The sequence below is a fragment of the Saccopteryx leptura genome, chromosome 3 (assembly GCF_036850995.1).
Source record: "Saccopteryx leptura isolate mSacLep1 chromosome 3, mSacLep1_pri_phased_curated, whole genome shotgun sequence".
NCBI lineage: Eukaryota > Metazoa > Chordata > Mammalia > Chiroptera > Emballonuridae > Saccopteryx > Saccopteryx leptura.
The window spans coordinates 284166734-284188496 of NC_089505.1; the positions used below are offsets into that span (position 1 = coordinate 284166734).

Below are 21763 nucleotides of genomic sequence, written 5' to 3' on the forward strand. Positions count from 1 at the left end.
TTAGGATTGTGAGTGTTTTTGTTTTGTTTTGTTTCTTTTCAGCGAAAGAGAGAAAGAGGAGAGAAAATTTTGAGAAACTGTATATGAATGAGCAGGAAAGTGGTAAATGATTTCCAGTTGTCCAACTGTGAGTTGGTTGGTATACACTAAAGAGTGTTCATTTGGATAGTTCATTGTCCCTATGAATCGTATTCTGAACCACAGAGTTCAGCTAAAAATATAAATAAATTCTTTCAATGTTTAAATTTATTAGTGGATAGTAAGAAATCCAAGATATTTGGATTTGGCCTAACCTTTGAGGTTTATATTGAAAACAGTCAGTATTCTTTACAGCAAGAGTTTTTGGTTTGATGCAGTATTGCTCTAGATGGATTTTGGATCAGATTCAGTTTGACAATTTTTGTGTTCCTGTGTTCCCAAAGGCATTTAACTTTCTGTGTGAGGAGCCCTATCATAGATAAATAAAAACAAACAGCATCCCTTGAGATGTATCTAAAATAAGATAGTAAGTTTTGTAAACAGCATAGCAATAAAATGTGTTTTAGGGTGAGAAGCAGGGAGGCAGAGAGAGACTCTTGCATGCGCCCGACCAGGATACACCCGGCATGCCAACTAGGGGGTGGGCATTGCTCCGTTTCAACTGGAGTCATTCTAGTGCCTGAGACAGAGACCATGGAATCATCCTCAGCATCTGGGCCAACTTTGCTCCAATGGAGCCTTGGCTGTGGGAGGGAAGAGAGAGATAGAGAGAAAGGAGAGGGGGAAGGGTGGAGAAGCAGATGGGCGCTTCTCCTGTGTGCCCTGACCAGGAATTGAACCTAGGACTTCCACATGCCAGTCCGAGCAAATCGGCCAGGGCTTAAAAATCTTTGTTAGTTTGTGAAATAGTTGTCACTGCTTACATGTCTGTGAACTCAGTTATTAATTCTGTGGCTTTGACTAGACAACTGCAACCCACTGAGGTTTCAATTAACATGCCATTTATGGAAGAGATGACCAACTCTGGATTATCTTTGGAAACCTATTAATTAAATCTTCTGGAGATACCTTTTGGTAAGATCAAGAAATGTGTGGCGTCAAGACTTGGACAGTGTGTGTCAGGTGCTTGAACCAGTGTTTCAAAGACAATATTGCATCACTAATTCTTTAAATGATACAGAGGGTGATATTATGGAAAAACAAGGATTACTGATGACTCTTGAGTTTAAAGGACTTCGAAGAAAATTTTAAGAATACCTTGCATTTTCCAGTCTACCTGAATCTTTACCTGCTAGCAGCAGCGGTCATTGGGACTTGGACATGAACTGCAAAGTATAGAATGGTGACAACAATTCCAGTGCCATGAGGACTTTTCCTGGATGTGGACTTTTCCTGGACTCCTGCTCCCTGTGACAGTTCCTAACAGACTGAACTATGGTTGGGTTGCATTTTTCAGGAATTTGGCATGGTGATGGGGCCAACTTGGACTTGGGGAACATGTTAAGGACACTACCCTTTTATGGATTCTTGCTGTATTGGCCAAGAGTTGGCTTAAAGGCTTTTAATCACTGTAAAAAAAAATAGAAGACTGGATAAAGAAGATGGGGCACATATACACCATGGTATACTATTCAGCTAGAAGAAATGATGACATCGAATCACTTACAGCAGAATGGTGGAATCTTGATAACATTATGCAGAGTGAAATAAGTGAATCAGAAAAAAACAAGAACTGCAGGATTCCATACATTGGTGGGACATAAAAAACGAGACTAAGAGTCATGGACAGGCATGGGGTGGTTATGGGGGGTGGGGGGAGGGGAGGAGAGAGAGGGGGAGGGGGAGGGGTACAAAGAAAACTGGATAGAGGGTGACGGAGGACAATCTCTCTTTGGGTGATGGATATGCAACAGAACTAAATGACAAGATAACCTGGAAATGTTTTCTTTGAATATATGTACCCTGATTTATTGATATCACCCCATTTAAAATAAAAATTTATAAAAAAAGAATACCTTGCATTTCTTTTGTATTTTTTATATAAGTACAAGAGTGTTATATGAAAAATTATATCTAAATAAGTTTAAAAGAGCTTTTCTAAAAAATATAAAGTAAAAAATTCTAAGTGATAAGAAACCATATGTCTTAGCTTAATTGGGAAGTGTTTCTTTTTGTATGTTTATTTTTTTATTTTGTTTTTTAGTGATTCATAAAGTGATGGTATACCTTTATATATTGATATCTTCAAGTCAACGAAATAAGGTTGATTTATTCAGTTTAAGGGATTGAGATTATCTTAAAAATTGTGCTCTTTTATGCTTAAGGCCAGATGGTGATTGATGTTCCTGTCTCTGTCTCTGTCTCTCTCTCTCTCCCTCTTCCTCTATAGCTAAAATCAATAAATTTTTTTAAAAAAATTGTGCCCTTTTTACTTTTTGGTGTTATATTTTATAAATTCATGGTGATCATAGATAGATGGCTAATATGTTTTAAATGTCCATTTTGTTAAAATAAAGTATTGGCCACCCTGTATTGGTGTTCTAAATTTCTTTTGAAATTTTATTGGCCTGTGAAATTCTGAGATTTATGAGCCACTGTTATAAGAAATCTAGCATACTGTTTGCATGTTTTTCTACCACAGGTCAGTTTATTTCTTAGTTTGGTCTGAACAGATTTCACAGAATGGTTAATAACAAAATATTAGATGCTGACAGCCTACTTTTGTTTGGGTTTATATTATAATATTTTGTTTCTGCTTTGTCTTTTGTTATTTTGCCTTAACCAGTCCTATGAAACTGTGCTAATACACAGGTAACCACTTGAAAAAGAATGGTAAAAAATGTTGCAGTTGGTCATTCTTAACCTTTTATATGTGGAATAATTTGAACAACACTGGAATTCCTCTCCTAATCAAATATGTTTTTCCTGTTAGCTTGTCCTGGTGTGTGAAACTTTCATCTTTCATTAGTGTGCTTTCAAATCCAATGGTTTTTGAAAAACAAAGCACATGTTCTCCATTGTCTTTATGTATTAATGATACCCATATTGCCAAATAATCAGCCTCTGTGGCTGAACTCAATTTCATTGTTTTGCTTGACATTTTATAGATTAATAATTAAGCAACTGTATATAATAAATAGATTGGAATTTGATTTTAACCATCAGACCCTTCTGTAGAAATTGGTTCTTTGCCAGAAGGACTTTATAAGAAACTTGATTTAGTACTTAAAATCATTGAAGTTGGCGGCAGTATGGTGTCTGAATTGGAGATATTTCTTTGCTCTTATATATTTTTTTTAAATTTCTGTTTTGCAGACATCCTGTAATATGAAAATATTTAGAACAATACTTATTTTAAATTAAGATTAAATTAATTAGGTAGCTAAATATTTAGTTTACTATTTTTTCTTGAGTTAATAATGAGATTGTTTCATATGAGGTTTTTGGTAATTGTTCATAAAGTTTTATAAAAATACTACATTGTTTGATACTTTTGCAATTTATAGATGAGCTGTCATAAACTTGACTTGTTTATGAGTATAGTCCTAAATATATACAGAAGGATTTCCAAATCAGTACACAATTAATCTTAGTGGATATTTGGAAAATGCAAATTAGAAGAAACAAAGGGATACCATGTCTTACCCATCAAATTGGCAAAATTAAAAATTCTGAGAGTAATATTGATAAAGATATAGGGATATGGGACTTTTTTTCCTTTTTATTGAATTTATTGGGGTGACACTGGTTAACAAAATGATACAGGTTTCACGTGCCCAATTCTACAACATATCATTGGAAATGGGAATTTTTTATGATTGTGATGTGGTAAAAATATAATTTAAATGAAAACTCCCTTTCATCTCAGAAAACCTCCCTTCAAGGGTAAAAGAGAAAGAAAATTTTAGTTTTAAATAAGCGTTAATCTAGATTGTGATACGTATCACAGGTAATCTGCTAAGGGATTGCAAAAACCTAAAGAGAGCTCATCCTTTTATGTAGTTAGGTGGATAAAACTGACTACCTACATCCTCTCCAGATAAAAACTAAAATAGTGCTCAAGTAAGAAGACTTGAAGGCAACATTTGTCATGCATAGTTTATCCTAAATTCACTTGGTAATTGGGGTATATTGTCTTTAGCTAATTGGCTTTATCCAAAGGAACAATGAACATTTTTATGACAGGTGGTAATTTTGAAATTGCCTTGTGTGGCTAGGTGGGTCTGCTCATATTACGCTCCTGCCCTTCCACAGAAACTGGCAGAAAGAGGCAACTGTCTTCCTTGATGATCACATTTCAGAGAGATGGCTACCAGGTCCTTGAGAAGGACAGTCCTGATTTGCTAGTTAGAAGCTCATTTACCTTTTTGAAAGATTTGTATACATTTCAGCCTGACCAGGCAGTGGCATAGTGGATAGAGTGTCAGACTGGGACCCAGAGGACCCAGGTTTGAAACCCTGATGTCGCTGGCTTGAGCATGGATTCATCTGGCTTGAGCGCAGGCTCACCAGCTTGAGTGCAGGGTCACTGGCTTGAGCAAGGGGTCACTCACTCTGCTATAGTCCCCCCCCCCCCCCCCCCCCCCCCATGTCAAGGCACATAAGAGAAAGCAATCAATGAACAAGCAATCAATGAACAAGCAATCAACGAACAACTAAGATGCCGCAATGAAGAATTGATGCTTCTCATCTCTCTCTCTTCCTGTCTGTCTGTCCCTATCTGTCCCTCCCTCTGACTCTGTAAAAAAAAAAAAAGATTTATATACATTTCAAAGGCACAGAGAAAGAAGGTACAATCATAAGTCTTCTAAAGAAAATGCTCTAAGAAAAGTACATATTGGGTTTCTCTTTTATTTTTAACAGGGAGAATTAAACTTACTTTTCTTTGTTCTTATGCTGATGCGTAAATTGATCTGGCAGCCCTACTAGGCAATTTAGCAGTACTGTAATAGGAGTGAAGGCGTGTGTGCCCTGTGGTCCAGTACTTCTAAATAAATCCCACAGAAACTTTTTATTTTTATTTTTATTTTTATTTTTTATTTTTTTAAAATTTTTTATTTATTCATTTTAGAGAGGAGAGGGAGAGACAGAGGGAGAGAAGGGGGAGGAGCTGGAAGCATCAACTCCCATATGTGCCTTGACCAGGCAAGCCCAGGGTTTCGAACCGGCGACCTCAGCATTTCCAGGTTGATGCTTTATCCACTGTGCCACCACAGGTCAGGCCCCACAGAAACTTTTAACACGTGTTCATAAGAGACTTGTAATATTGTCTATTAACAGTGAAACAATGGAAACAGCTAAAATGTCTGCGAACAGGAGGATGAATAAATTTGGGTCTATTCATACATTACAACACTCTATAGCATCAAGAATGAGTGAATTAGTGTTATGTATATCAACATGAATTTTTAAAAAGTAAGTGACTGGAGCAAGTTGCAGAAGAACATATACAGTATATTTATATAATATTTAAAACATGCAGAACAAAATAATACACATATTTATGGATATATATATTAATTAAAGTCTAATGCAGTGATGAACATTAAAATCAAAGTGGTTCTCTCAGAAGGGAAGTATACAAATGGTATCAGCAAGGCATTCAATTGTCTTTGTTTTATTTCTTTTTTTTTGTATATGAATGTTAATAGCAAGTTTATTTGTAGCAGCTATAAACTAGAAACAGTGTAATTGACCATCAACAGTTAAAGGAATAAACAAATTGTAGTATAACCATACAGTGGGTTAGTACTCAGCAATAAAAAGGAACAAAAACAATGTATGATACACACATAATGTTTCATTTCTTAAGTAAATAAGATAGACTGTTAAGATTTAATTTATTTGGGTAGTGGATCCACGGGTTTTTGTTGTTATTATCTAGATATTTGTAATGTTTTAATATTTTATGAGTAAAAGTTTAAAAAGAGAGAAAAAGGGTCCAGAGAAATGGAGTGGTAGTTGGGGGAAATCAATTTACTAGTATTGTATATTTGCACACTGATGGTAGTGGTTTAGTAAAAAGAACAAGCTAGTGCAGGAGGCTGGGACAGTTTATAGGAGCAGACTCCTTAAGTAAGAAAAACAGTGGGACCCAGTGCAGAATTAATTTGTTTGGCTTTTGATAGCAGCAAGGACAGTTTGTTGAAACAGGTAGGAAAGCAGAATAAATGGTGGGAAGAAGTAGTAGGTCTCTTCTCAACTTGGGGTGACTAATGTTCAGGTTTGTTTGGGACTGAGGTTTCTCATGATTTAGGATTTTCAGTGCTAACTCTGGAAAAGCCCTAGGCAAATCAGGACGGTTGGCCACCCACAGCTACTTGTTTTTCCTTGGCAAGATGAAAATGTGGTCATCTGCTTAGAGTGAGAAGGGGATGAAGGTTTAAGGTAAAAGCAGAAGTAACATGAGATAATTCTCTATTTTAAAGATAATGGTCTGCTGAAATGTATGGATATAATTTTGAAGTTCATATGGTTGTGTTTCTCTTCAGTCCCATTCAGCAGTTCAGGTGGAGGTACTGTGTTAAGTGGAAAGTTGGTTCTATGATTTGACTGTGGAGAAGGAAAGGAGCACAGAAGTAGGGCAAGGGAACGAGTGAGTTTCAGGCTGGGTGAGAAGTACAGAGGGCATGATAGATGGTGGGAAATGAGGGGAAAACAATGTGCTAGTATCTCATATTTGGATGCTAATGGTAATGATCTAGTAAAAAGGGACAAGTTAGTATAAGAGACTGGCACAGTTGTAAGAGCAGAGTCTTTGAATCAACAGACTTCTAGGAGTGAACTGGAAAGATAGGAAGTGAAGAGAGTAGGATGCTTGAAATTGAGATTGTGGAGGTAGTGTAGTTACTGATTATTGATCCAGTCATGGGGGGGCTGGCGTGGTGAGAAGAAAAGGTTATTGAATATGGGAGTGATCACTGCATGTGTGTGATTTTAGTGATTTAATCAGGTTTTGGTACTCTAAAGAATATTCACTCAATAATTTTTTTCTCCATATACTAACAGGTTTCTGTTTCTTACTTGATTTTGTTTCACTACCCCATCAAATTGTAGGGTTGTATTATTGTTCTGGAATGAAGACTTGTAAGTAAATAAGCAAATGGATAAAAGCAAGTTTAGTTTAATCAGCCTACCATATTGCTTTCTAGAGACTGCGAGTAATTGATTAATTTTCAAACATTAACATCCCAAACACTGCCCATTAAGCTATTTTAGACCCAGATAGGTTCAATGAGGGTTTTGTGTCATGTATGTTATCTACAGTACATTTCTTTGCTGACTCCAGTTTCCCTCTTTCTCTTTTTATAGGACCGCAGCTGAATGCACAGCTAGAAGGTTGGCTTTCACAAGTGCAGTCTACAAAAAGACCTGCTAGAGCCATTATTGCACCGTAAGTTTTAAGGGACTTTACCCAGATATTTCATATGTTAATTGTTAATAAAGAATGAGTTATCTGTAGGTTGAGCTATAAATCAAAACCCAAATGATATTTTGAGCTGGCAAAATTATATTCAGTAAATTTCATGTATCCAGTGGCTTTCACTTTAACTCAAGGATAAAGGAAATTGTCTACTTTATTTTCTCAGATGCAGTAATTTCAAATTTACTTTTGGTAATAAAACTTTTAAAGCAGAGGGTGTTTACATTAGGTAAACTTGGTGATTTCAGTAATAATTTCTATAATTTAATAAATTCTATTTAAAACATTAAAAAGACCTACTTTAATCAGATAATTTTTAATTTATAATGAAAAATATGCATTAACCATAATATGGTGCAATATGGAGTAGCAACTGGAATTTTGCTGGTGGGTTAGATATATTTTGCAATGAAAATCTGAATTTTTTGTCTTTGGATGTTAGAGGGATTTTTAGAACTGAAAGATAGAAAATATGTAGTTCATGATGTGTCTGTTTATGATATGAATTCAGTTAATTTTAATTTGGTTTCCAGTGCTAATATTCAAAACACATTGTTTTTTAAGCACATGTTAACATTTTTCTGAGAAGAGTAAAAGTTGGAGTTTGTGGAGTTTCTTCTCACAACAGCATCTTTTATGACTTCTATTGAGTCAAGGTTGGTACCCTGATAAATACTAGTGAAAATTATAAAAGCAACCATTTATTAAACAATATGAGAATTAAATGATAACTACACATAAAGAGCCTACCTTCATTAATGTTTGGCATGTAATAAGTATTCCATAAATGTTAGGTGTTCTATGTGCCAAACATTTTGTTAAGTACTCCATTGTATGTTTTAAATTAGACACAGGAGACTGTACCACTTACAAGCTTTGTGACATACAAGTTATTTAATCTCTTGTGCCTTTGTCTCATTAGTATAATTGGAATAATAATAGTACCTCCACATAGTTTTTTGATGATTAAATGAGCTAATCTGTATAAAACTTTCAGCATAATGACTTGCAATTATTTATTTAGTCATTCAGCAAATATGTACCAGGCTAAATGCCAGGTCCTCTTCTTTGTGATGTTCTTTGAATAAATCAAAATCACTTCTCTCATAGCTTGTATTTTAGTACCCAGCGAAGACAGACAGTAAACAATTAATTATATTCTGTGTCAGGTGCTGATGAGTGCTAAGAAGAAAAATAAAGCAGATAAGAGGATTGAGAGTAACAACATGGGTAGGGACTTGCTAGTTTATATAGGATAGTAAGAATAGGTCTCCCTGATAAGGTAACATTTGAGCCTAAATGATATGAGAAAGAAGTTATGCAGATACCCAGGAATGGAGGGTTTAGGATGGGGAACAGCAAGCACAAAGGCTCCAGGGTATTCTTAGTGTGTTTGGGAAAAAGCAAGGAAGCCGGTGTAGCTGCAGTGGCGTGTGTGAGCCAAAGAGTAAGGGATGAAATAGGCAGCAGGGGCCACTCCAAGGAGAGGCTTTGTAGGCTAGCTTAAAAACTTTGGGTTTTTTTTTTACATTTTTTTATTATTTTTATTTATTTATTTTAGAGGAGAGAGAGAGAGAGAAGGGGGGAGGAGCAGGAAGCATCAACTCCCATATGTGCCTTGACCAGGCAAGCCTAAGGTTTTGAACCGCCAACCTCAGCGTTCCAGGTCGGTGCTTGATCCACTGCACCACTACAGGTCAGGCCAAAACTTTGGTTTTTTTTTTTTTTTTGTTTGTTTTTTTTTTTTTTTTTCATTTTTCTGAAGCTGGAAACAGGGAGAGACAGTCAGACAGACTCCTGCATGCGCCCGACCGGGATCCACCCGGCATGCCCACCATGGGGCGACGCTCTGCCCACCAGGGGGCGATGCTCTGCCCATCCTGGGCGTCGCCATGTTGCGACCAGAGCCACTCTAGCGCCTGAGGCAAAGGCCACAGAGCCATCCCCAGCGCCCGGGCCATCTTTGTTCCAATGGAGCCTTGGCTGCGGGAGGGGAAGAGAGAGACAGAGAGGAAAGTGCGGCGGAGGGGTGGAGAAGCAAATGGGTGCTTCTCCTGTGTGCCCTGGCCGGGAATCGAACCCGGGTCCTCCGCACGCTAGGCTGACGCTCTACCGCTGAGCCAACCGGCCAGGGCCAAAACTTTGGTTTTTATATCAAGTGAAATGGCAAATCATGAGAAGTTTGAGTGGAAAAGTGACATGATCTGACTTAGGTTTGAAAAGGATTCCTCTTGCCTGCTGTATGGATGTTCTGTTTTGTGGGAGCAGGGTGTCCAATTTAGGAGGCTTATTACACTAGTACAGAATAGAGATGACACAGTGGCTTTGATTAAGGCTGGTGGTGAAGGTGATGAGAAGCAGTTTATTTCTGGATAAATTTTGAAGGTAAGAACCAATAAAATAGAAGAGTCAAGCCTGTGAAAATGGAAAGATGGAATTGCTTTTACTCTGATAAGGAGCAAACCGGTGGAGGTGGGTGTACAAGTGTGTATGTAGGCTCTAGGATTTGACTGATCATGTTAATGATGAGATGCCTATTAGTTATCCAAGTGAAGGTTTCAAATGGGCAGCTAGATACATGAATCTGTAGTACAGGGAAGAAGGGCTAGGCTGTCTTGGTGTAGATATCACAGGCTATAATTACCTAGGAAATAAAATATAGAGAAGAGGTTCAAGGACTAAGCCCCCTTAGGCAAGCCAGCTTTATTTAGAGGGCAGGATGAAGATGAGCATTTGCAAAAGAGATACTGAAGGAGGACCTGCGAGCAAGAAGGAAAACCAAGGGTGAGTGGTGTCTCTAGGAAGCAAAAGATGAAAAATATGTCAGGGAAGAGAAAAGGATCAGTGGTGTCAAATTCTGCCAATTGGGCAAATAAAATAAGGACCAAGAATTCGTCATTGGATTTTGCAGTGTGGCCATTACTGGTTACCTCGATAAGAACAGTTTCTTTGGAGTGGTAGGGATAAATGCATGATTGGTGTGGGTTCAGAGTAGGAATCAGAGTGAAATGAATATTGTGAGTATAGATCGTTTTTTTGAGGAATTTTGCTGTAAATTAAGGAAACAAGACAGTGGGAGTATGGTGTCAGAAGAGAATTTTTATTCAAGGTGGAAGATAGTAAAGTGTTACAATGCTGATGAAATGACCCAGCAGAGAAAGAAAAATTGCTACAGGGGTAAGAGGGGAAGTTTGTATAAGTGAGAATCTTGATTGGTTGAGAAACAGTGGATCTGTATCATGAGATAGGTTGTATTGTCTTGCTCATTAGTTTGCTGGTGCTTGACTAGTATGGTATGCTTCCTTCCTAGTTAAAACTTGTTCTAAATGTGGGAACTGAGGTGAATCAACATATAATTAAGTTGAAATTAGTTATTCATGAAAAAGTAGCTAGATTTGTTTCTTTCTTGTAGTTAAAAATTGAAATCATTGGCAGTGGCTGGGAAATGAAATGTTTGAGTCTATGTTACAGATATATTGATTTGTAAAAGATTTCCAGGTTACCATAAGTTTTAAAATAGATATTTGAAAACAGTTTTGGCTTTGGTGTGTATGTTTTTGTTATATACTGACTTTTTATGTTAATGCATATGTAGATAATTACAGCCATGTATCTTATTATATGGTTTTTAGAAGTAATTGTTTTCCTTTGCAGTTCCTTTTTTTTTTTTGAGGTAGAAAAGTAACAACAAATATTTTATTGATATATAGGCATGGAGGTTTTTTGTAAGAATATGCTTATATAGTAAGTAGAAAACTTAAAATTTTAAGATTTCTACATTATTTCAAAACAAGTCTATCGAGTGACGTCACGGAAATGGCGCCGTGAGCAGCGCGTCCGACAGATCTCCCCAAAATCACAACAAATTTATCAACTAGAAACAGAAAAATTTATCCTCGGAGCATTCCGGAGTTCCACACAAACTGAAAGCGAAAGGACTGTTATCACTTGAATCTGAGAAAGGAGGGTGTAGAGGAAGCTACCGCAGGGACGTTCATTCAAGCCGTGGAGGGAGTGTGCCTGTGTGCTATCAACAAGACCACCCTCAGATGCCAATAAGAAAGAGGAAATCAAATATTATGGATACAAAAGAAAGAGAGGTAACACAAATAGATGTGGAAAAATCTATGGAGAAAAGACTTAACATATTGGAAGCCTTGGAGCTAAATGACAGAGAATTTAAAATAGAAATCTTAAAAATACTCAGAGATATACAAGAAAACACAGAAAGGCAATTTAGGGAGATCAGAAAACAACTCAATGAACACAAAGAATATATTACCAAGGAAATTGAAACTATAAAAACAAATCAAACAGAAATGAAAAACTCAATTCACGAGCTGAAAAACGAGGTAACAAGCTTAGCTAACAGAACAGCCCAGATTGAAGATAGGATTAGTGAAATAGAAGACAAACAACTTGAGGCACAACAGAGAGAAGAAGAAAGAGACTTAAAAATAATAAAAAATGAGAAAGCCCTACAGGAATTGTATGACTCCATCAGGAAGAATAACATAAGAATAATAGGTATATCAGAGGGAGAAGAGAAAGAAAATGGAATGGAGAATATACTCAAACAAATAATAGATGAGAACTTCCCAAGCCTGTGGAAAGAACTAAAGCCTCAAATTCAAGAAGCAAACAGAACACCGAGTTTTCTTAACCCCAACAAACCCACTCCAAGGCACATCATAATAAAGATGACACAAACCAATGACAAAGAAAAAATTCTCAAGACAGCCAGGGAAAAGAAGAGTACAACATATAAAGGAAGGCGTATTAGATTATCATCAGATTTCTCAGCAGAAACTCTACAAGCTAGAAGAGAGTGGACCCCAATATTTAAAGCCCTGAAAGAGAGGAACTTTCAGCCAGGAATACTATACCCATCAAAGCTATCCTTCAAGTACGAAGGAGATATAAAAACATTCACAAATACAGAAAAGATGAGAGAATTTATCAGCAGAAAGCCCCCACTCCAGGAAATACTAAAGGGGGTTTTCCAACCAGATTCAAAGAACAAAAGAAAACAACACCACAAGTAACAGCTCCACCAAGAACACAATAAAACCAAACTTAAACTGTGACAACAAAGGAAAAAAAGGGGGGAGAGGATGGAGATTAACAGTAGCAAAGGACGATGAAGTGCAGAAATACTCATAAGATAGGGTACTACAATGAATATGGTAGGTACCCTTTTCATTACTTAATGGTAACCACCCTTGAAAAAACCACCACAAAAACACTTGACTTAAAAAAGGTAGCAACAGAGGAAAGAAGTATGGAACACAAACAAACAAAAACAAATGAAAGAAAAACAAAAAAGAATCAAACAAGATACAAAACTAACAGAAAGCAATTTATAAAATGGCAGTAGGGAACCCACAAGTGTCAATAACTACACTAAATGTAAATGGATTAAACTTACCAATAAAAAGACACAGAGTAGCAGAATGGATTAAAAAAGAAAATCCAACTATATGCTGCCTACAAGAAACACATCTAAGCAACAAGGATAAAAACAAATTCAAAGTGAAAGGCTGGAAAACAATACTCCAAGCAAACAACACCCAAAAAAAAGCAGGTGTAGCAATACTCATATCTAATAATGCTGACTACAAGACAGAAAAAGTACTCAGACAAAAATGGTCATTTCATAATGATTAAGGGGAAGTTGAATCAAGAAGACATAACAATCCTTAATATATATGCACCAAACCAAGGAGCACCAAAATATATAAGACAGCTACTTATTGACCTTAAAACAAAAACTAACAAAAATACAATCATACTTGGAGACCTCAATATACCGCTGACGGCTCTAGATCGGTCATCCAAACAGAGAATCAATAAAGATATAGTGGCCTTAAACGAAATACTAGAACACCTGGATATGATAGACATCTACAGGACACTTCATCCCAAAGCGACAGAGTATACATTTTTCTCTAGTGTACATGGAACATTCTCAAGAATTGACCATATGTTGGGCCACAAAGACAATATCAGCAAATTTAGAAAAATTGAAATTGTACCAAGCATATTTTCTGATCATAAAGCCTTGAAACTAGAATTCAACTGCAAAAAAGAGGGGGAAAAACCCACAAAAATGTGGAAACTAAACAACATACTTCTAAAAAATGAATGGGTCAAAGAAGAAATAAGCGCAGAGATCAAAAGATATATACAGACAAATGAAAATGAAAATACGACATATCAGAATCTCTGGGATGCAGCAAAAGCAGTAATAAGAGGACAGTTCATATCACTTCAGGCCTATATGAACAAACAAGAGAGAGCCGAAGTAAACCACTTAACTTCACACCTTAAGGAACTAGAAAAAGAAGAACAAAGACAACCCAAAACCAGCTGAAGAAAGGAGATAATAAAAATCAGAGCAGAAATAAATGAAATAGAGAAGAGAAAAACTATAGAAAAAATCAATAAAACAAGGAGCTGGTTCTTTGAAAAGATCAACAAAATTGACAAACCCTTGGCAAGACTCACCAAGGAAAAAAGGCACAGGACTCAAATAAATAAAATCCAAAATGAAAGAGGAGAGATCACCACAGACATCATAGATATACAAAGAATTATTGTAGAATACTATGAAAAATTATATGCCACCAAATACAACAATCTAGAAGAAATGGATAAATTCCTAGAACAATACAACCTTCCTAGACTGAGTCATGAAGAAGCAGAAAGCCTAAACAGACCAATCAGCAGGGAGGAAATAGAAAAAAACTATTAAAAACCTCTCCAAAAATAAAAGTCCAGGCCCAGACGGTTATACTAGTGAATTCTATCAAACATTCAAAGAAGACTTGGTTCCTATTCTACTCAAAGTCTTCCAAAAAATTGAAGAAGAAGCAATACTTCCAAACACATTTTATGAGGCCAACATAACCCTCATACCAAAACCTGGCAAGGATGGCACAAAGAAAGAAAACTACAGACCAATATCTCTAATGAATACAGATGCTAAAATACTAAACAAAATACTGGCAAACCGAATACAACAACATATTAAAAAAATAATACATCATGATCAAGTGGGATTCATCCCAGAATCTCAAGGATGGTTCAACATATGCAAAACGGTTAACGTAATACACCATATCAACAAAACAAAGAACAAAAACCACATGATCTTATCAATAGATGCAGAAAAGGCTTTTGATAAAATACAACACAATTTTATGTTTAAGACTCTCAACAAAATGGGTATAGAAGGAAAATATCTCAACGTGATAAAGGCCATATATGATAAACCATCAGCCAACATCATATTAAACGGCATAAAACTGAGGACTTTCTACCTTAAATCAGGAACAAGACAGGGTTGTCCACTCTCTCCACTCTTATTTAACGTGGTGCTAGAAGTTCTGGCCAGAGCAATCAGACAAGACAAAGAAATAAAAGGCATCCATATCGGAAAAGAAGAAGTAAAAGTATCACTTTTTGCTGATGATATGATCCTATACATCGAAAACCCGAAGGACTCCACAAAAAGATTATTAGAAACAATAAACCAATACAGTAAGGTCGCAGGATACAAAATTAACATACAAAAGTCCATAGCCTTTCTATATGCCAACAATGAAATATTAGAAAACGAACTCAAAAAAATAATCCCCTTCACGATTGCAACAAAAAAAATAAAATACCTAGGAATAAACATAACAAAGAATGTAAAGGACCTTTATAATGAAAATTACAAAGCATTGTTAAGGGAAATCGAAAAAGATACAATGAGATGGAAAAATATTCCTTGTTCTTGGATAAGAAGAATAAATATAATCAAAATGGCCATATTACCCAAAGCAATATACAAATTTAATGCAATTCCCATCAAAATTCCTATGAGATTTTTTAAAGAAATGGAACAAAAAATCATCAGATTTATATGGAACTATAAAAAACCCCGAATAGCCAAAACAATCCTAAGGAAAAAGAATGAAGCTGGGGGCATTACAATACCTGACTTTAAACTATATTATAGGGCCATGATAATCAAAACAGCATGGTATTGGCAGAAAAATAGACACTCAGACCAGTGGAACAGAATAGAAAGCCCAGAAATAAAACCACATATATATGGTCAAATAATCTTTGATAAAGGGGCTAACAACACACAATGGAGAAAAGAAAGTCTCTTCAACAAATGGTGTTGGGAAAACTGGAAAGCCACATGCAAAAGAATGAAACTCGACTACAGCTTGTCCCCGTGTACTAAAATTAATTCAAAATGGATCAAAGACCTAAATATAAGACCTGAAACAATAAAGTACATAGAAGAAGACATAGGTACTAAAATCATGGACCTGGGTTTTAAAGAACATTTTATGAACTTGACTCCAATGGCAAGAGAAGTGAAGGCAAAGATAAATGAATGGGACTACATCAGAATAAAAAGTTTTTGCTCAGCAAGAGAAACTGATATCAAAATAAACAGACAGCCAACTAAATGGGAAATGATATTTTCAAACAACAGCTCAGATAAGGGCCTAATATCCAAAATACACAAAGAACTCATAAAACTCAACAACAAACAAACAAACAATCCAATAAAAAAATGGGAAGAGGACATGAACAGACACTTCTCCCAGGAAGAGATACAGATGGCCAACAGATATATGAAAAGATGCTCAGCTTCATTAGTTATTAGAGAAATGCAAATCAAAACTACAATGAGATACCACCTCACCCCTGTTAGATTAGCTATTATCAACAAGACGGGTAATAGCAAATGTTGGAGAGGCTGTGGAGAAAAAGGAACCCTCATTCACTGTTGGTGGGACTGTAAAGTAGTACAACCATTATGGAAGAAAGTATGGTGGTTCCTCAAAAAACTGCAAATAGAACTACCTTATGACCCAGCAATCCCTCTACTGGGTATATACCCCAAAACCTCAGAAACATTGATACGTGAAGACACATGTAGCCCCATGTTCATTGCAGCACTGTTCACAGTGGCCAAGACATGGAAACAACCAAAAAGCCCTTCAATAGAAGACTGGATAAAGAAGATGTGGCACATATACACTATGGAATACTACTCAGCCATAAGAAATGATGACATCAGATCATTTACAGCAAAATGGTGGGAACTTGATAACAGTATACGGAGTGAAATAAGTAAATCAGAAAAAAACAAGAACTATATGATTCCATACATTGGTAGAACATAAAAACGAGACTAAGAGACATGGACAAGAGTGTGGTGGTTACCAGGGGTGGGGGGAGGGAGGACATGGGAGGGAGGGAGGGAGAGAGTTAGGGGGAGGGGCAGGGGCACAGAGAACTAGATAGAGGGTGGCGGAGGACAATCTGACTTTGGGTGAGGGGTATGCAACATAATTTAATGACAAAATAACCTAGACATGTTTTCTTTGAATATATGTACCCTGATTTATTAATGTCATCCCATTACCATTAATAAAAATTTATTTAAAAAAAAACAAAACAAAAAAACAAAACAAGTCTATCAAAAACATACCTTAAATTTTATAAATTCTAGTTCTGTGGAACCAGCTCTTCTTAGATTTTTCTTTATAGGTGTACATTATATAAGGGAAATCTTAAAAAAACAAACTCGTAACCTAGATAGTACACTTTTTAAAATGCTTAGATTGCTCACTTTTATATTGATGTAGATTAAATAGGATGATGTCATTAAGAATAAATATTGACTTGTAAACCAACTGTTGATCAGTCTTTTTAACTGTTGCTCAATTTTTTAAAATGTTTATTTTATTGTTTCTAAAGAGAGAGGAAGGAACAGAGGGAGACAGGAACATCAATCTGTTCTTGTATGTACTCTGACCAGGGATCGAACCCAGTAACCTCAGTGCTTCGGGACATTGCTCTAACCAAGTGAGCTACCTGGTGAAGGCCATCAATCTTAATGAATTCTAACCTATATGACATATAGGCAGGCACATTTGGGGGATTCAAAATAATTTGATTAAAAAGTATTCTTTCTTAAAACAAGAACTACATGATTCCATACATTGGTGGAACATAAAAATGAGACTAAGAGACATGGACAAGAGTGTGGTGGTTACCAGGGGTGGGGGGAGGGAGGACAGGGGGAGAGTTAGGGGGAGGGGGAGGGGCACAGAGAACTAGATAGAGGGTGGCGAAGGACAATCTGACTTTGGGCGAGGGGTATGCAACATAATTTAATGACAAAATAACCTAGACATGTTTTCTTTGAATATATGTACCCTGATTTATTAATGTCATCCCATTACCATTAATAAAAATTTATTTAAAAAAAAAAAAAAAAAAAAAAGTATTCTTTCTTTGAATTTCAAAAGACAGTATGTGTCCCAGGGATATACAGTGTGTCCATAAAGTCATGGTGCACTTTTGACCGGTCACAGGAAAGCAACAAAGGACGATAGCAATGTGAAATCTGCACCAAATAAAAGGAAAATCCTTCCAGTTTCTGTAGGATGATGTAACACCGTGTATACAGTGGAGCAGCCCACAGCCATGCCAGTCGAGATGTGGACGGTACAGAGGAAAGTTCAGTGTGTTCTGTGGCTTGCTAAATTCGAATCCGTGACCAAAGTGCAACGTGAATATTGACACATTTATAACGAAGCACCACAACATAGGAATAACATTACTCAGTGGGATAAGCAGTTGAAGGAAACCGGCAGTTTGGTGGAGAAACCCGTTCTGGTAGGCCATCAGTCAGTGACAAGTCTGTAGAGGCTATACGGGATAGCTACCTAAGGAGCCCTAAAAAATCTATGCGTGAACCCACATCGAACTGCACTGAATAGGTATGAAACTGGGAGAGTTTTCCTTTTATTTGGTGCAGATTGCACATTTCTATCGTCTTTTGTTGTTTTCCTTTGACCGGTCAAAAGTGCACCGTGACTTTACGGAGACACTGTATATTTAAATGATCTCATGAACTAGGAGTTCCAAAAACTTTTCTATCATGACTGCTAGACATCTTGGTGCCTAAAGTGTTGTTTGTCTTGCAGTATGAAGGAATAGCTTAGCAACCCTTAGAATGGAGCAGTACAGGCATGCATCATTTAAGAAACCTCTTACTGAATATGAAAATATAATCAGATAATTGGGGGAGGGGCTTATTTATTTTTTACTATATAGCAAGTACTGTGTGACTATGAAGCCCCCTTAATTTAAAATAAATTTTAACTTGTTAGTAGTTAATTACTAGGAATAGTATGGAATAAAGGATGCTTTCACTTTCCATTGTTTACCGTTCTTTATTTGACTTTTTTATTGTGTACATGTATTACTTTTAATATAAAAAGTAGTTTAGTCCCTGGCCGGTTGGCTCAGTGGTAGAGCATCGGCCCAGTGTGTGGAAGTCCTGGGTTCGATTCCAGGCTAGAGAACACAGGAGAGGTGCCCATTTACCTCTCCACCCTTCTCTCTCTCCTTTCTCTCTCTTTCTCTCTCTCTTCCCCTCCTGCAGTCAAGGCTCTATTAGAGCAAAGTTGGCCCAGGCACTGAGGACGGCTCCATGGCCTTTGCTCAGGCACTAGAATGGCTCCAGTTGCAACAGAGCAATGACCCAGATGGGCAGAGCATCGTCCCTTATTGGGCATGCCGGGTGGATCCCAGTCGGGCACATGTGGGAGTCTGTCTCTCTGCCTCCTTGCTTCTCACTTCAGGAAAAAAAAAAAAAATCCAAAGAAAACCCCCAACTAGTTAAAAAAATTAGAAGGGTAAGAAATATTTCTATAGAAGACTGGTTTGTGTATAGTTAAGCTTACCTGTAGAGCTCTACCATTGTATGTTGTGAGACAATGAATTTTCATACATTATGTGTTAAATTGAAGTTACTAGAGGTGTACAATTGTTTCTTTCTCATCCTTGTTTATATTAAGCAGTAGGCTATTCGTGGCAACATCTGAAATCCTGTATATTTTAGCAGTAAAATATCTAGATATGCAACATTGTGGTTAGTTTATTCTTGTTTGATTTGAGTAATTTTAATAACTCTCTTCAGCTCATATTATTGTTTACTTAATGTTTGTGAGATTCCATTTTGTAAAAATAAAGTATTCTGAATAATTGTCTAACCTGGGCATTTTGGGTGGAAAATACTCATCAACTAGTATATTTTTTATTAAACCAGGAATCTTGAGGGCCATTGAACAGTGCCTCTGAAAGAAAATAATAAAATGCTCGGTGCAGCAAAATAAAATGGAGAGAGGCCATGTGGAGGCTGCTGCTTCTGCAGATGGTTCAGTGCCAGTTGTCATTCAGGCTGATCCTGTATGTTCACAGGTGCTTTAAAATTAGGTTTCTAGCTTGCTGAGTCATACTTTAGCTTAAGTAGATCTTACAGACTTTTCTTATTACTAGAGGTCTGCTTATTTCATTTGGTCCAATCTTCTCATTTCATCCAGTCCAATCTTTTTATTTTGCATTTTTTCTGCCATTAAGTAGCACTAGGAGTATGAGAAGCTGACTCTGTTGAATCCAAGTAAGCACTCTTTTATTATTCCCTCTTTGATCAAAAGCCTCTGATGGAACATGTGGTAAACTCTTGGCATTCACAGTTTACACTGTTCACCTATATCTTGGCAGTCTGAGACTGAACAAGTGAAAGTCCATGTCATGTAGGAATTGGTAATTTTCCTGACATGGGAATTTAAATTGTATCATACTGCAGGGTTGCTTTGTGAGAAACTCTCACTTACCCAGTGAATGATCATGGACAATGGCCTTGTATCCTCATTTGATTGCAGCTCTGTGGGGGCACAGACATTCTGGACAGTTAGGAGCTGGACTTTCTGTAGAAAAGTCTGCTGTGTAGGAGTAAAGGGAGAAACTAAAGTACTCCTTGTTAAAAAAAAGGATCAGTTTTTAGAGGCATGGTTTAGCCTAATGACTAATTGTAAATATTAAAATATAATTTTGTATCTGCCTTCGTGAAAAGTTACACTGGGAGTCAGGGCGACCAGTAAAAGCTAGCAGGGATGATTTTGTAGTAAGGATTTTATAGATTTAAAAGTCTGAGTGGGTGCCTGACCAGGCAGTGGCGCAGTGGATAGAGTGTCGGACTGGGGTGCAGAGGACCCAGGTTCGAGATCCCGATGTCGCCAGCTTGAGCGCAGGCTCATCTGGTTTGAGCAAAAAGCTCACCAGCTTGGACCCAAGGTCGCTGGCTCCAGCAAGGGGTTACTCGGTCTGCTGAAGGCCCACGGTCAAAGCACATATGAGAAAGCAATCTGAACAACTAAGGTGTCGCAATGCGCAATGAGAAACTGATGATTGACTGCTTCTCATCTCTCCATTCCTGTCTGTCTGTCCCTGTCTATCCCTATCTCTGACTCTCTCTCTGTCTCTAAAATAAAAAGAAAAGTCTGAGTGGGACACAGTTTTCTGATACATACTCAAGTATCTATAGAGCTCAAGATTTTATTGGTCTTCTGGCTGTTAGGCACAAAAGAAAAAAGCCTAAATGCTGCCTGGTGAAGCCTCTTTTATTAGGATTGGTCCCTGACCCCTTTGAGTAGTGAGTTTTTTTCATGCTTGCTGACCCCCAGGAGTGAGTTTCTTTCTACAAAAAATGAAATTAGTTCCAGTTTTATTAACTTAAAATCATGTTTGTTTGATAACCAATTTATGGAAACAAGGAGAATACATTTGCCTTTTTCTAATGTTGTCTTACACATTTTTAAAATAAAAATTTTTGTACGATAGTGATGATCAGAAGGCACAAGGACGTACATGAACGTTCGTTCTACTCAAAGGGTTAATGAAACCTTGTTTCCACATAAATATAGAATCATAGGTTCTATTAGCAAGAGAAGGGGGCAGGAACAGAGAGGTTCAGTGGTGAGATTTGGTAGTAATTACTGTGGCTTTCTTCGATACCATATATCTGGGTGCCAGAATAAAGGAAAGTATGTATTAGAAATTCTCTGCTTTGACTATGATCTTGGTCCTTTCATGAATTAGAGTTCCTCATGATGGAGGTTAAGAGGGGTGGTATACTTAATGATACATTTTTTATTTTTATTTATTATTATTATTATTGTATTTTTCTGAAGTGAGAAGCAGAGATACAGTCTCCTGCATGTACCTGACCGGGAACCATAGGGCATGCCCACCAGGGGGCGATGCTCTACCCATCTGGGGCGTTGCAACTGGAGCCATTCTAGCGCCTGAGGCGGAGGCCATGGAGCCATCCCTTGCACCCGGGCCAACTTTGCTCTAATGGAGCTTTGGCTGCAGGAGGGGAAGAGAGAGATAGAGAGAAAGGAAAACAGATGGGTGCTTCTCCTGTGTGCCCTGGCTGGGAATTGAACCCAGGACATCTGCATGCCGGGCTGATGCTCTACCACTGAGCCAACT

At 37.2% G+C, this 21763-nt stretch overlaps 1 protein-coding gene across 1 annotated transcript in view; it reads left to right on the forward strand.

Annotated features, from left to right (window-relative positions):
* MEMO1 (mediator of cell motility 1) overlaps positions 1–21763 on the forward strand; it is a 152109-nt gene that overhangs the window by 58586 nt on the left and 71760 nt on the right. Inside the window, 1 exon segment of the mRNA XM_066378583.1 lies at positions 7291–7372. Within this exon segment, the coding sequence (XP_066234680.1) occupies positions 7291–7372 (82 nt within the window).